The 13,566-nt window shown below is 36.2% G+C and overlaps 1 protein-coding gene, 2 non-coding genes and 1 pseudogene across 10 annotated transcripts in view; all 4 read left to right on the top strand.

Annotated features, from left to right (window-relative positions):
* The first annotated feature begins 479 nt into the window (after window positions 1-479).
* Window positions 480-560, top strand: LOC116276119. Its single transcript, XR_004185563.1, has one exon. It is a non-coding gene; the product is annotated as a small nucleolar RNA SNORD115 (small nucleolar RNA).
* Window positions 561-2,400: 1,840 nt separating this feature from the next.
* The window catches only part of LOC116275889, a 168,573-nt gene continuing 157,407 nt past the window's right edge, over window positions 2,401-13,566 (top strand). For all 8 annotated transcript variants that reach the window (XR_004185283.1, XR_004185284.1, XM_031668952.1 and 5 more), the window contains exons 1-5: window positions 2,401-2,587; window positions 2,885-3,017; window positions 4,304-4,428; window positions 5,573-5,701; window positions 13,029-13,071. Coding sequence is in view for 6 of the 8 variants with exons in the window: in XM_031668952.1 (XP_031524812.1) it covers window positions 2,891-3,017; window positions 4,304-4,428; window positions 5,573-5,701; window positions 13,029-13,071 (424 nt within the window). In the remaining 2 variants the exon portion in view is untranslated. The remainder of the gene's footprint in view (window positions 2,588-2,884; window positions 3,018-4,303; window positions 4,429-5,572; window positions 5,702-13,028; window positions 13,072-13,566) is intronic.
* LOC116276125 lies at window positions 2,558-2,637 on the top strand. The gene has a single exon (XR_004185566.1). It is a non-coding gene; the product is annotated as a small nucleolar RNA SNORD115 (small nucleolar RNA).
* LOC116276121 lies at window positions 5,751-5,826 on the top strand (annotated as a pseudogene).

The raw sequence follows: 13,566 nt of genomic DNA, 5'->3' as shown, positions 1-13,566 counted from the left end.
TGGCAAGTGACCATGGCGATTGTTTCTGATATGGCCATCTCAATTACCTAGAGAAGGGATCAGCAGTGCCATCATCCCAGCTCTGCATGGCACCACACCAGTGATTCTCCAAAGTCAAGAAACCTGTATATGTTGTCCTTCTTGTGTTTGGTGAATCTGTGGTCTATAGACTACATAACGGGCTATTTCTGGGGTACTGACTATTTTGCTCCACTAAGGAAAACCGTGCGTGAGCCATATAACTATGCGAAACAATGTTTTCCTTTTTGACACCTGGCCTACTCCTTTCAGATGAGAGCAAAGGAAGAGCACCACTTGGCCTGCTGCACCCAGGGCAATTTATACCATCCAGGTATCCAGCACTGAATATGTAGCAACTCCAATCCACTGCAGAACATTAATCTATCTCTGATAAACATGCTAATATCTATGATTCTGCCTTTGTGGGGAGATGACTCCATAGATTAGCCCCCTGGCTTGGGTCAATATTGAGATGTTATATTGTCTTCAACAGGGAAGATGACATAAAAATTATGTTCAATAGGATTATGTGGAGACTTAACATAAGTGAAAAACCTGAGACAAGAAGTTAGAAATCCTTGTTTCTTTTAGGTGAATAATTTTGGAGCTTGAGAAAATGACACCATTGTGGCAAACTTGCTTTGCCAAACCCTGTGTATGCATTTCTGGGTAAACAACACATTTTCATCCTTTAAGCATTGTTTCCATTATTTATAATTCCTAATAGTATGAGACATTTGGAACTCATTCCTTGGTTCTTCTTCTCTCATTATATCTTTCATTGTATCTTTCAGTGTTACGAGAGATGCATCATCCCATTAATGAAAGCAGAGTGACTGCCTTCATCACACATACATTCAAGATAGACCGCTGGGCTAGTGATGATTCACTCTTAAGGCTATTATGTTTACTCATTTAAAAAATCTGAATCTCAGTATGGATTTTATTCTCAGAGAGTGACTGACCTATCTGATATGATGCTATGACAGAATCTTTACTTTTTACCTGAATTTGATGGGATTGAAAGTTGAGAACATTTTATTTTCCGTTTCACTTGATTAATAATGCCCAATCTAACATGTAATGTTCACTTGGGTACATACATACAACTACACCAATTTTTTTCTTATTTTACCTTAAAAATTTTAAGATATTATAATGGTATGGCCAGTTTACTCACTGGTAAACTTTTCGTAACAGAAGGATCATGCCAGTGGATACAAATACGTAACATCAGTAATTTGCTTTGCCTGTGAAACAGAGAACTGAATAAATTGATGGGCAAACTAGTATCTGAATATAAACCCCAAATATCATGTGACTTCATCATTTTCAGTATAATGGAAATACAGGCTGTGAATGCTTCCAGTTGGTCCTGAAAGGGCCTCTGAGATGAGTAGGTTCACCAAAGCAGCAACATGTGTCCTAGTTCCCAGTGTACATTCTACTCCTCAGTAAGTGACTTGACATTCTTTATGGCTTCCTTGTGATTAAAACATGTCTTTTTATTGAAATTTTACTGAGATAATGATGAGACAATGTAATATTCTTTTCCTCTACATGTAAGAGTAGACATAGATCCACCTCTACCTATTATTATGTTTTTGAGATGGAGTCTCATTCTGTTGCCCAGGCTGGAGTGCAGCGGCATGATCTCGGCTCATTGTAACCTCTGCCTCATGGGTTCAAGCAATTCTCCTGCCTCAGCCTCCTGAGTAGCTAGGATTACAGGCAAGTGCTACCATTCCTGGCTAATTTTTTGGTATTTTTAGTAGAGATGGGGTTTCGACATGTTGGTCAGGTTGTTTTTGAACTCCTGACCTCGTGATCTGCCCACCTCGGCCTCCCAAAGTGCTGGGATTACAGGCTTGAGCCCCTGTGCCTGGTTTTCACCTCTACCTATTATAATATTTATGTTATTCCCTTTTGTGATGTTTGTGGAATATTTGATGAGGGTTCACAATATGAAAACTGGGCATTTTGGTCAAGATGCATGTAAATGCGTACAACCCCATGTGCCCTGATAACTGATTTCTAGATCCTGAGATTCATGTGGCTTCCCGAGTGTCTGTATTTTATGAAAGTTCATATACAATAAACCATGCCAATTGTTACTGATACAGCTTCCTTGAATATATAAAGCGGTTATCAATGTGATGTTCTTGTTTCTGCTTAAAACCACTGAATTGCTTCTCCAAAGCCAAGAGACCTGTATGATTTGTCTGTATTATATTTTGTGAACCAGTGGACTAAAACCTTTATAATGGGTCTTTTTAAAGTATTGTCAATATTGCTCAATTAACAGAAACCATGCATGACTCATATACACGGGTGAGATGTAGTTCTCCCTTTGACATTTGCTCTACATCTGCCCCTTAGTTGATGATATGGAAGAAGAGCACTCTTTGGCCTGTTGCGACTGGGACAGTTGACAGCACCCAGGTGTCCTGTAATGAAAATGCTCTTGACACCAATGCATCCTAGCATCAGAGCTTCGGGAAGCCTTCTCAAGTGTGCATGGGGAGTACCATGTCTTTCATCAATAATGAAACCTTCTAATGTCTTGGTGAGAAATAATGACTTAAAATTACACTCAATAGGATTATGCTGAGGTTCAGCCTGCCTAGATGACAGTGCTGGAACAGATAATAGTGACGGCTTATTTTCCTTCAAGGGGAATTTTCTTTTGAACTTGAAATAACAAAGTCTTTATGGGTAACTTGTTTGCCCAACTGTGTCAGTATACCTATAAATGAACAAAAAATTCTCAGCCTGTAAGCTTTGTTTCAGTGATCTGTAATGTCTAATGCTATGGTATATTCGGGTCTCATTCTTTGGCTTTTTCTCTTATTGTGTGTTTCAGTAAGACATGCTGCCAAGAGATGTGCCATTCTGTTATAAAAGATCAGTAGCTTCCTTTACTGACGTGTATATTCTACATAGAACATTGAGCTACGGAAGACTCCCACCTGAGGGAATTAGTTTTACACTTTCAGGTAATCTGAATTTCAATACGAGTTTTCCTTTATGATATAATCCTCATGACAAAATCTTTACTTTTTATTTGAACTTCATACAATTCAATATTGAAGATTTTTTAAATTCACTGTTACCTAGTCCAGTACTTAATATACCTTTGGCTGTAGATACATGACTAGACAAAATGTTTTTCTATATTATTCTTGTGGGGCTCTAACAGTGTCTCACTGTTTTGAGTTACTGATGAACTTGCTGTAATTGTGAGACCACGGTAATGGAGGAGACCACGGTAATGGAGAGGAGAATGTGAGAATCAGTATGCACTTTGCCTATGAAACTTAAAAATTTAGTAATTTGATCACCAAATTCATACCCAAATTTCAGTTCCTATCATGTGTAAACCAAAACGTATCTGAGATTTAGAAGGTTATTTAGAAGTTATTTTGACAAGGTTAAGGACACGCTCAGAAGAAATAAACCCCAAATCACAGAAACCGTCTGGGGTCTATGTCTTTCTCCAGAGGTGATTTTGAGGGCTTCAGTGTTTAAAGGGGAAAGTGGGCTGGAGGGGAAAAAGGGAGGGTATGATAATCCATATGTTCCAAGACAAAAGGAGCAGGTAGCGGAATAGTCAATAATGTATTCATCTCACACTCAGTAAATCATCACTGTACATAAGATAAGGTGAACATAGAGTAGCTACCTATGGAGATCTTCAACCTTTAATCTGTAGCTATCTGCTTGAGGACAAAAGGAAATTCTTGCATGACTCAGCTTTCAGCTTAATTTTTTTTTCTTTTGGTGTAGTAAATTGGGGTCCCAAGTTTTTATTTTCCTTTCACACATGTGACCCCACTATTTTCGGAATAATGAAAACACATGTTAGAAATGGTGACACTTATTCCTAATATGGACTTTGAAATGACTGGGTTCACAAATTCAGAGTCATGGGTCTCACTGTGGGTTTTTATTTTCAATGAGTGACTGGCCTACTTGATGGAATTCTTTCAAAAAATGTTCACTTTTTACTGAAATTGTATTAAAATACTGTTGGAATATGTTCGGTCCTGTTTGCCATCTCTGTAGTATGATATATGGTAATATTGCAGATTATTCAGTGTCAAAAACCTGGCATACCTTGCCCTTATGATATTGATAAGTCAATCGTCTAGAGCCTTAGTAATATGTCTTTTTATGGTAGTATGGACCATATCTCTCCACTAAGAAATAGCCTGTGTAAGCCATACACACAGGAACAATTTATGTCTGATTTTGAAGTATGGTCCCGTTCCTATGCCTGTAGGTAAAGACTGCTCAGAAGAGCATCCTCTGGTGTTGCCACAGAGGCAAGTGCTACCACACAGGCAGGCTGCAGTGAATTTAACTCATCCTGTGTCCCTGCAACCGTTGTTTAAGGATGCTATTCTGGTAAGTGTTTACAAGACAACATAAATATATGAATCAAGAGTATCTTCAGGAGACATAATAATGTAAAAATCATGCTCAATAGGATTAAGCTAAGGCTCAAAAGTAGTGCCAATCCTTGCAAGAAGGTATGAGAAGTCATTAGATTTGGGGGGTATGGGGTATTCCATTTTGAGCTTGGTAGGAAGAAACCCTTTGGGGAATCTTGCATCATTTGCCTCTATCTACTTCTAAAGGAACTTTTAAAATTCTTTTATCTTGTCTTTATTCTTAATACTCATACATTATTAGAGATAATATCTTGATTGATTTTTTCCTCATGGTGTGCTTCAGAATGTTCATCCAGCAAGGGGTGTGTCATTCCATGGATTATATATATATGAGTTCTGTCTTTCATAATTAAAAAAATTCCAAGTGGACCATTTGAATATTGAACATTGGCCTTCAAAATGATTACATTTACCTGTTCATACAAAATTAGTGAGCAGTGATCTATTCTTTCCGATAAGCGACTGATCTAATGGGGTCCTCATTAAAACTCCTTTTTTTATTTGCCTGAACGTACTTTGATTTAAAGATGAGACATTTAGTAATTCATTGCAATCAACTCTAGTGATTGCACAAATAGACAATCCATTTCTATTATTTTATTTTTTGGGTTGCTGTGTATGGTGTTATGATGTTTGTGGATCATTGAGGCACTACTCACAACTGAAAGACTTTTGACAATTTTAGGGAATGGCTTGATATTCAGCTGTAGGTTACCCTTGATTGAAATTGAATACAATACAGGTAGTCTGAAATCTCATTTCCTTATCCTGAGTCTCACTCAGGTGTCATTAGATTCAGTATAAAGAAAGGCATACACTATGCATGATGCCAATTGTTACTGATATGAAGAGGATAAGAAGTTTTTATTTCTGCAGGGAAATCATCACTTACCAGGTTGTCAAAAGACATGATACCTATGTGCTTGGCCCTTACTGTACCCAGGGAATCCGTGGCCTACCACAGCTTAAGTAATGGGTCATATTTGGAGTATCACACATCTCAGTCTTGTAGAAATTAGGAACAGTGATTAGGAGTCATGCACATATAAGAGATGTAATCCCACCCTTTGACTGTAGCCTGCTCTTGTCTTTTACAGAAAAGACTGTGGAGGAAGAAAACCCTTTACTCTGTTGTTCAGGGAGAAACTGACACCGCTCAACTGCCTGGCACTGAAAATGTGGCATCCAGTCCACTTTACCACCAGTGTTTAAGGAAACCATCTCTGGTAAGCATATTTGGTCTAAGTGTGCATATGCATATGCGTGCCGTGGGCTGTGTCAGTGATGAGATGTTATCTTGAAGAGAAATGATGATGTAAAAATTAAGCTCAGATGGATTATGCTGAGGCCCAGCCTAGGTAACAACTGTGAGACAAGAAGTTTGGATTTCTTAGTTTCCTTCCATTGGGGATTTTATTTTGGGATTCTGGCAATGGAATCTTTCTGTGAAACTTGTTTTGCACACTTCTATCTGTGTGCTTCTAAGTAAACTATAAATTCTGATTCTTTAAGTGTTAAATTTCCTATAATTCCTAATTTGCTTGGATATTTGGCACTAAGACCCTTGTTCTTTTTCTCTTATTGGAAGATTTGGTAAGTCCTACTGGCACTATTCTATTGAGTGGGGGTGAGAGGCTACCTTTGCTGACTGAAAAATTCCAAATAGGTAATTGAACTAGTGAAGACTGAGCTCTATAATAACTAGATTTATTCATTCAGACAACATGAGTATCATGATAGGGTTTTCTTCTCAATGATTGACTGACACATGTAATGCAATCTTCATGAGAAAATCCTTACTTTTTCCCTACGATTGATTGTTTTCAGGTTGAGAAATATGATACATTGGAAGTTTGCTCATGCACTGCAATTATTGTGGTCTAAATATACAGACAAAGTTTTCTGCAATGTTAGTATCATATTTTAACAGAGTGAGGATATGTTTTGATCATAGATGAATCTATGACTGAAGGGTCCTTGCAGTTGGGGTAAAAATGTGAGTTTCAATAATATGTGTTTGCCCATGAAACTTGAAATTGGATAAACTGATGAGCAACCTGGTGCCTGACTTTTCTCTCCCAAGTATGTTTGGCTTCATTTTCGTTATGATGAAAGTGTGTGCTGTGAATAATGCCAATGGTAAATAAGACCTTTATGGACACTTATATGAATGACAGTCAGGGCCATTCCTTCAGGCAACGTGATTATCATTATGCATTCTTCTTCTCAATGAGTGACTAGCATACTTGACAGGATCTGCAAGAGGGAAACTTTCTTTTTTACTAAAATTGCATTGATACAATGTTGACAAGTGTTCTGATTATTGGTATCATCTGTAAGTTAACATATTAACTTCTAATTTATATATGTCAGGTTGCTATGTTTTTACGATGTTTGTGGTTTATTGGTGATGACTCACAACATGAAGACTATGGCATTATGGCTACATGTTCTAATTCTGATATATACATGTCCCATCATTCATTAAATTAAATACAATTATGAGTAGTATGATGTCTGTTTTCTAAAATTTGAGTTTCACCTGGCTCCAGTATGATCATTATATGATGGAGTGCAAGCAACATTATAATGCCAATTGTTATCGATATGGCTTCCTTGAATATGTAAACAAGGGTGATCAATTGAAGGTCTTATTTCTGCATTAAACTACCTGAGATATTCTCCAAATTCAAGAGACCTGTATACTTAAGTCTTTATTCTGTTTGATGAATAAATGGCCCATAGCCTATCTAATGGATCATTTTTTCCAGTGCTAATCATCTCTCTTCATTAAGAAATAGCATGCATAAGCCATACATACAGGAAGTAATATTTGTCATCTTGATCTACTGTCTCATCCTCCTCCTCTTAGATAAGGATGATTGAGGAAGACTATTCTTTGGCTTGTTGACACCAGCACAGCTGACACACCCAGATATCTGTTTGGTCTCCTGTGAACTTTCAACCAGGATTTAAGGATGCCATTCTGGTAGGTGTTTTCAGGCAAAGTGAATATATGATTGTGGGGTTCCATGGCTTGTTTCAACAATAAGACCTTATGTTGTCTTGATGACATGAATACTAGACTGGCTGGCCCTTATCTTTGCTGGAGTATTCTAGTTTGAGCTTAAGCTAAAGAAATATATTTGGGATACAGTTTCTCTCACCTCTTTCTATTAGCCTCTAGAAGACCATTTATCAATTTTTTTCCTCCTGATTTAGTGGAAAACATTTTGGCAGTTCCTCAAAAAGTTATACATAAAATTACCATATAACCCAACAATATTAGCCCTAGGTACACACTCAAAAGAATTGAATACAAATGTTCAAATGAATACATGTACATGAATGTTCATAGCAGCACTGTTCACTGGCTGAAGTTCCAGACCCGCCCGGCCAACATGGCGAGACCCTGTCTCTACTAAAAATAGAAAAATTAGCTGGACATGGTTGCTCACGCTTGTAGTCCCAGCTACTCAGGAGGCTGAGGCACAAGAATCACTTGAACACAGGAGGCAGTGGCTGCAGTGAGCTGAGATCACACCACTGCACTCCAGCATGGGTGACAAAGTGAGATTCTGTCTCAAAAAAAAAAAAGGAAGGTGTGTCACACAAAATAGTGGATACCAATAAAAAGATATAAATTATTAAAAAGAACCAAATGAAAATTCTGGAGTTGAAAAGTACAATAACTAAAATTTAAAAGTTTATTAGAGGGCTCAATAGTAGATTTGAACTGGCAGAAGAAACAAGAAGTAAACTTGAAGATAGAACAATAGAGATTATGTTCAAAAGAACAGAGAACATAAAGAATAAAGAAAAACAAAGAGAGTCTCAGAGAATGTGGAACATCGTTAAGCATACCAGCATACACATATGGGAGTACCAGAGAGACAGGGGAGATACAAAGGATCAGAAAAAGTATTGAAGGAAACAATGGCTGAAAACTTCCCATATTTGTGGAAAAACAATAACCTACATATCCAGGAAGCTCAATGAATTCCAATGAATAAATGCGAAGACTGACAAATGGAAACATCACAGTAAGATTTCTGAAAGTCAAAAGCAAGAAGAAAGTCTTGAAAGCAGTGTGAGAAAAATGATTTGTTCCTTACAAGGGAACCCCAGGAAGATTAACAGCTGACTTCAGCAAAAGCAATGGAGGCCAGAAACAAAGTGATAACATATTAAAAATGCTCAAAGGAAAAAAAACCTGTCATCTAAGAATTCTGTACCTGGCAAAGCTGTCTTTCAAAAATGAAAACAAAATAAAGACTTCTTCAATTAAAAAAAAAAAGTTGGAGAGTATACTGCTGTCAAAACCCCCTTAAAAGAGTTCTCTAAATACTTGAAGTTCTTCAAGCTGAAAGCAAGTGACCCTAGGTAGTTTTTCAAATCAACATAAAGAAGCAAAATGCTTGTAAAGGTAATTATATAAATATAAAAGACAGTAGAAATGTAATTGTTCTATTAAGTGATTTTAAAATAAATGCTATAAAATAATATGTATATAATGTATTTTGGAGTCTATTACATATAAAAGTGTAATATATTTGCCAAAGAAGATAGGTGGATGCAAAGCAATACAGGATTAAGGAAATGAGTACGGATGGTAGATTAATATTTATTACAATGTCTTGCTTGGCTTATAGCATCAGTAAATGTAATATTTATAATAATACCACAAAAGATGGCAAAAAGGGAAATAGGGCTATACAGGTGTAACATTTATGTGTATGACTGAAATTAATCTAGTGTAAATTAGAAACCTATTTGGGTGAGTTAAGATATATGCAGTAAACCCTAGAGCAACCACTGAAAAAGTTCAAAAAATATAGTGAAAAAAATTATTAAGGAAGTTTAAATGCTAAGTTATAAAATAATTCATGAAAAACAAAGAAGTAAAGAGGAATAGAGGAACAAAAACACATGAGACATAGAGGAGAAGAAGAATGACATCATAAACTCAACTATGTCAATAATAAAATTACATGTGAATAGAGTAAATTAAATTAAAAGGCAGAGATTCCCAGGCTGTATAAAATCTCTAGGTTTAATATCCCTTTGCCCCCGAATAAAATCCAGCTTTTTTTTCTATGATGTATTTGATCACTGTGCTGGTTTACAAAAGATTTCTAACCTTTCTAAAATCTTTAAAATCAGTGGCGAAGTGTTCTATCTCATTTCATCCTTATCAGAGACTCAGATCCTGAAAAATACCAAGTTGATCTGCCCATTCTTGAGTTCTGCTGAATGGTGTCTTCCCAGATCACTATGGATATTGCTGTTTACTTGACCAGTTACTTTTAGTCAACAAGATTTGAACAATGCTTTTGATTCACACAGCGTGAGACCTACACTTCCCTCATATTGAAATAGGGGCTTTAGCATCCTGGATTCCTACACCGGCTTTTGAACCATATGATTCCTGCACCCCAAGAAGGCATGTTATCTGGACATTGTCCTCTCTGTGATGGGAAAGAACAGTTTTTTCAACAAATGTTGCTAGGACAACTGGATATCTAGATACAAAAGATACTGCATTTATGTTACCAGTTTTCTGTGTCAGTCCCTTTTGCTCTGATATAACAGAATGCTGCAGACTGGGTATTTGTAATGAGTGGAAATTTATTGGCTCACATTTTGGGAGGCTGGAAAGATCAAGGGGCTGGCATATGGTGAGGGCCTTCTAGCTGTGTCATCCTATGACAGAAGGGCAAAGAGACGGTATGGATGAGACAAACATCTTCTTTTATAGGAACCCACTCCTGAAATAACAGCATTAATCCATTGATGAGGGCAGAGCTCTCACAGCCTAATCACCTTTTAAATGTTGCCTCATTAAACACCATTGCATTGAGGGTTACGTTTCCAACATAGGCTTTTGAAATGAAACGAAACGAAACATTTGACCATTCTCAATGACAGTTTGAAATTTCAGTGGTTTCTCAGTACGTGATTGAACATGGATAAGATAATCAGTAAGGGTGGATGTAAGAAAACTGTTAACCAACTTGACTCCCCTGGCGTATGTAGACCACGACACCCAGCAATAGCAGAATGCACATTACGTTCAAGTGCTCATGAAGCATTATTTTGTGTATATGTATTTTCTCCCTTTTTTGATAAAGTTAGCTAGTAGAGTGCCTATGTAGTTAATATTTTTTAAAACCACAGACTTCTCAATTATTAATTACATCTATGGTTTTTTAACATATTATCTTCATTAATTTCTGCTTTGATCCTTATTTCTTTCTTATACTTTCATTTTTGCTCTTTTTTAGTGTTTTAAGATGAAAATTGAATTCTTTCATTCACCTACTTTTTCATTTTTAAAAATAACAAAAATGTTTAGTGCAATGAATTTTCCTCTAGAACTGCCTTTAAATGCATATTACAGATTCTCATTTGCTGTATAATTTAAAATAATATGTAAATACATATCTGCATACAAAGATATGTATAAAAATATGTATTTACATATTATTTAAACATATGTATTTTCTGTTTATATTTTTCCTTTTAATCAGGAGTTAATAGATAGGATATTTTTAAAATTTCTTGGTGAAAGAGCCTTTATGTTATTGCTAATAAAGTCTATTTTTTTGCATTGTGATGTTTTTAATATTTCTTGAATTACTAATTTTTCTTTCCAACCTAATATACAATCAGTTTTTTGTGACTATGCCTTGGGCACTTAAGAACAATACATATCTTCCATTATCAGTCAAGTTTAATATATAGCCATAAAATCTACCCTATTTTTATGTTGCTATTTTTGCCCACTTGATCTGTCTTTTTCTGATAATGGTGTATTATCGTTTTCTATTATAGGATCTTCTATGTCTTGTCTCCTTACATCTCATACATCTCATGTAGTTTTTTATTCATAAAGGTGGTTATTATGTTATTTGGTATATAAGTCTCCATACGGGTCAAATCTCCATGTGTATTATATCTTTTAGCATAAAAAATGTGTTCTTCTTTGCCTTGGTTAACATTGTGGGACTTGAATACATTGTGTGATATAAGAATCACTACTCCTGATCTCTTTGTTTTCATGTGCCTGATATACTTTCACCCATCCCTTTATTTTCAGTCTTTTAGAATCCATTTGTTTTAGATGCATCTCTCATAGAAAACATATTACGTTTTATTTTGTGAGCCTGCTGAAAATATTTTTCTTCTAGTAGGTGTGTGGAGTCCACTCACACGTGTGTGTGTGTGTGTAGCTATGACTGATGTTTATTGTGTTTGTGTTTTCTTTATATTTGCTGTGCTCTTTGGTCACGGTGTAGTCTTTGCTTGCCTATTTATTTATTTATTCATACTTAGGAGAGTTGTTATTTTTGTTGGAGTGTTTACTTTTGTACCTCTCTTCATTCTGCTAGTTCTGTGTTTTCCTAGTTAATCTTTTACTTCTGATTTATGAGTTTGGGGGATGTTCTTTAACACTCCCCTACTGCTCTTGCAACATGAGCTTTATGGTAGATCAGGGATTTAAACACAATGCTGTCTGTGCTGGGCCTTCAGGAGCGTGGGTGGGTATATGTGGCTGAACAGTGCGTGCTGGGTACATGGGAGGGTACCCATGAGTGCTTTTGGTTTTCTTCTTTTTCTTTCCTCCTCCTGTGTTTAGTTGTCTTATTTCTACTTCGTCACAATATTAGTGACATTTGTATGCTAGTCTTCTACCCTGGATAGGGAATATACACCTGTCACATGGAAGGAATATCATGTTGTATGCTGCTGTCAAATGGATCCTAACATACATTAATAATCTGTTAAATGATATAATCTTCATAGTTAACTCCTGACATTTTATTTTTATCATATTAAGTAAATATATCAGCATTGACAGCCATCCCACTGCAATATCACTTCACATTTTGCTTAGACCAAAGGGTTCTGAGAAGCTTCTGGAGTTGTCGTGAAAGCCAGTTTCACTAAAGTCAAGTCAGACATCCGCCTGTGCTGTTTTCCGCTATAAGCTGAATGCAGAAGATACATTGTTAGGAGCCTCAGTGTGGTGTGAGGAGTGTTTACTTATTGGTAGTAGACTTGTCTGAATCAAGGATAAGCACAAGTATCTGAGATGCTGAGGTGTGGCTGAATGAATGGCCATCTATTCTATTGCAACAGGATGAATAACACATTCAGAGCAGGCCCAGTTGGTGAACTCTTCAATTATCTCACAATACCACTATCTTGTGTCTTTCATTTTTCACATCACAGTGTATTTTCGTAAAATCTTTATTGGTAGACTACAACTTTAGCATTTCCCATTCAAGATACAACTGCTGTGTCGCTTGGATAGCTTGGTAGAGAGGAAATTGGCTATTTTCAAAGTAAAGAATTCAAGGAGGAAAGAAATTTATAAATGAAATGACAAAGGTAATGAGATCAAACAATGCTGATGTTTGTAGCAAGGATTAGAGTGCTGAGATGCCTGTATGATAAGAAATTATAATGGAACCAATCTTGTGCTTTATTTTTTATTAATTAGGAGCATTCTCTGATCTGATTTATTTTCTATGTGATATTTTGCTGCAGGTTAAAAGCTCAAACAACTTCAAGGAAACTTCAGGGAAAAGAGGTGAGCAGCCACTTTGGTAGTTTTGAAATTCTTTGTGCGTTCTGCGGACAATGATTTCAGAACGTCAAGGACTGCGAGTTCATTATTTCAGAGGCTGAAAAGAGATTATTCTTTTGGTAGATATATTTCCCCAGGGGTGTCCCTACCTTGCTCAAGGATTCCTCATTATTGTTTCTTCTCTTTAAATCTCTTTTTGAAATGACCTAAACAATGGTGGAGAATCACTGACATATTTCCTTTTTTCACTATTCATGTTGGGTGAAAATAATCTCGTAGTGAAATTCACATGTTCTAACTATTGTTTTTTTGAATCTTTATCTAGCATATTCATAACATAGATGTTTCTATACATATTAGTACCGTAATAATACCATATATTTATTCTGCTACCTCACTTACTCCTTAAACTTTTAGTTGATTAAAGAGTTTTTATAAAGTTCCCCAATAGATTTTTTTTTTTTTGAGACATAGTCTCGCTCTGTTGCCCAGGCTAGA

Source organism: Papio anubis, chromosome 7 (assembly GCF_008728515.1).
Source record: "Papio anubis isolate 15944 chromosome 7, Panubis1.0, whole genome shotgun sequence".
In the NCBI taxonomy this organism is placed as follows: domain Eukaryota; kingdom Metazoa; phylum Chordata; class Mammalia; order Primates; family Cercopithecidae; genus Papio; species Papio anubis.
Note: the sequence above shows the minus strand (reverse complement) of the source record. Positions and strands in the feature narration are given on the sequence as shown.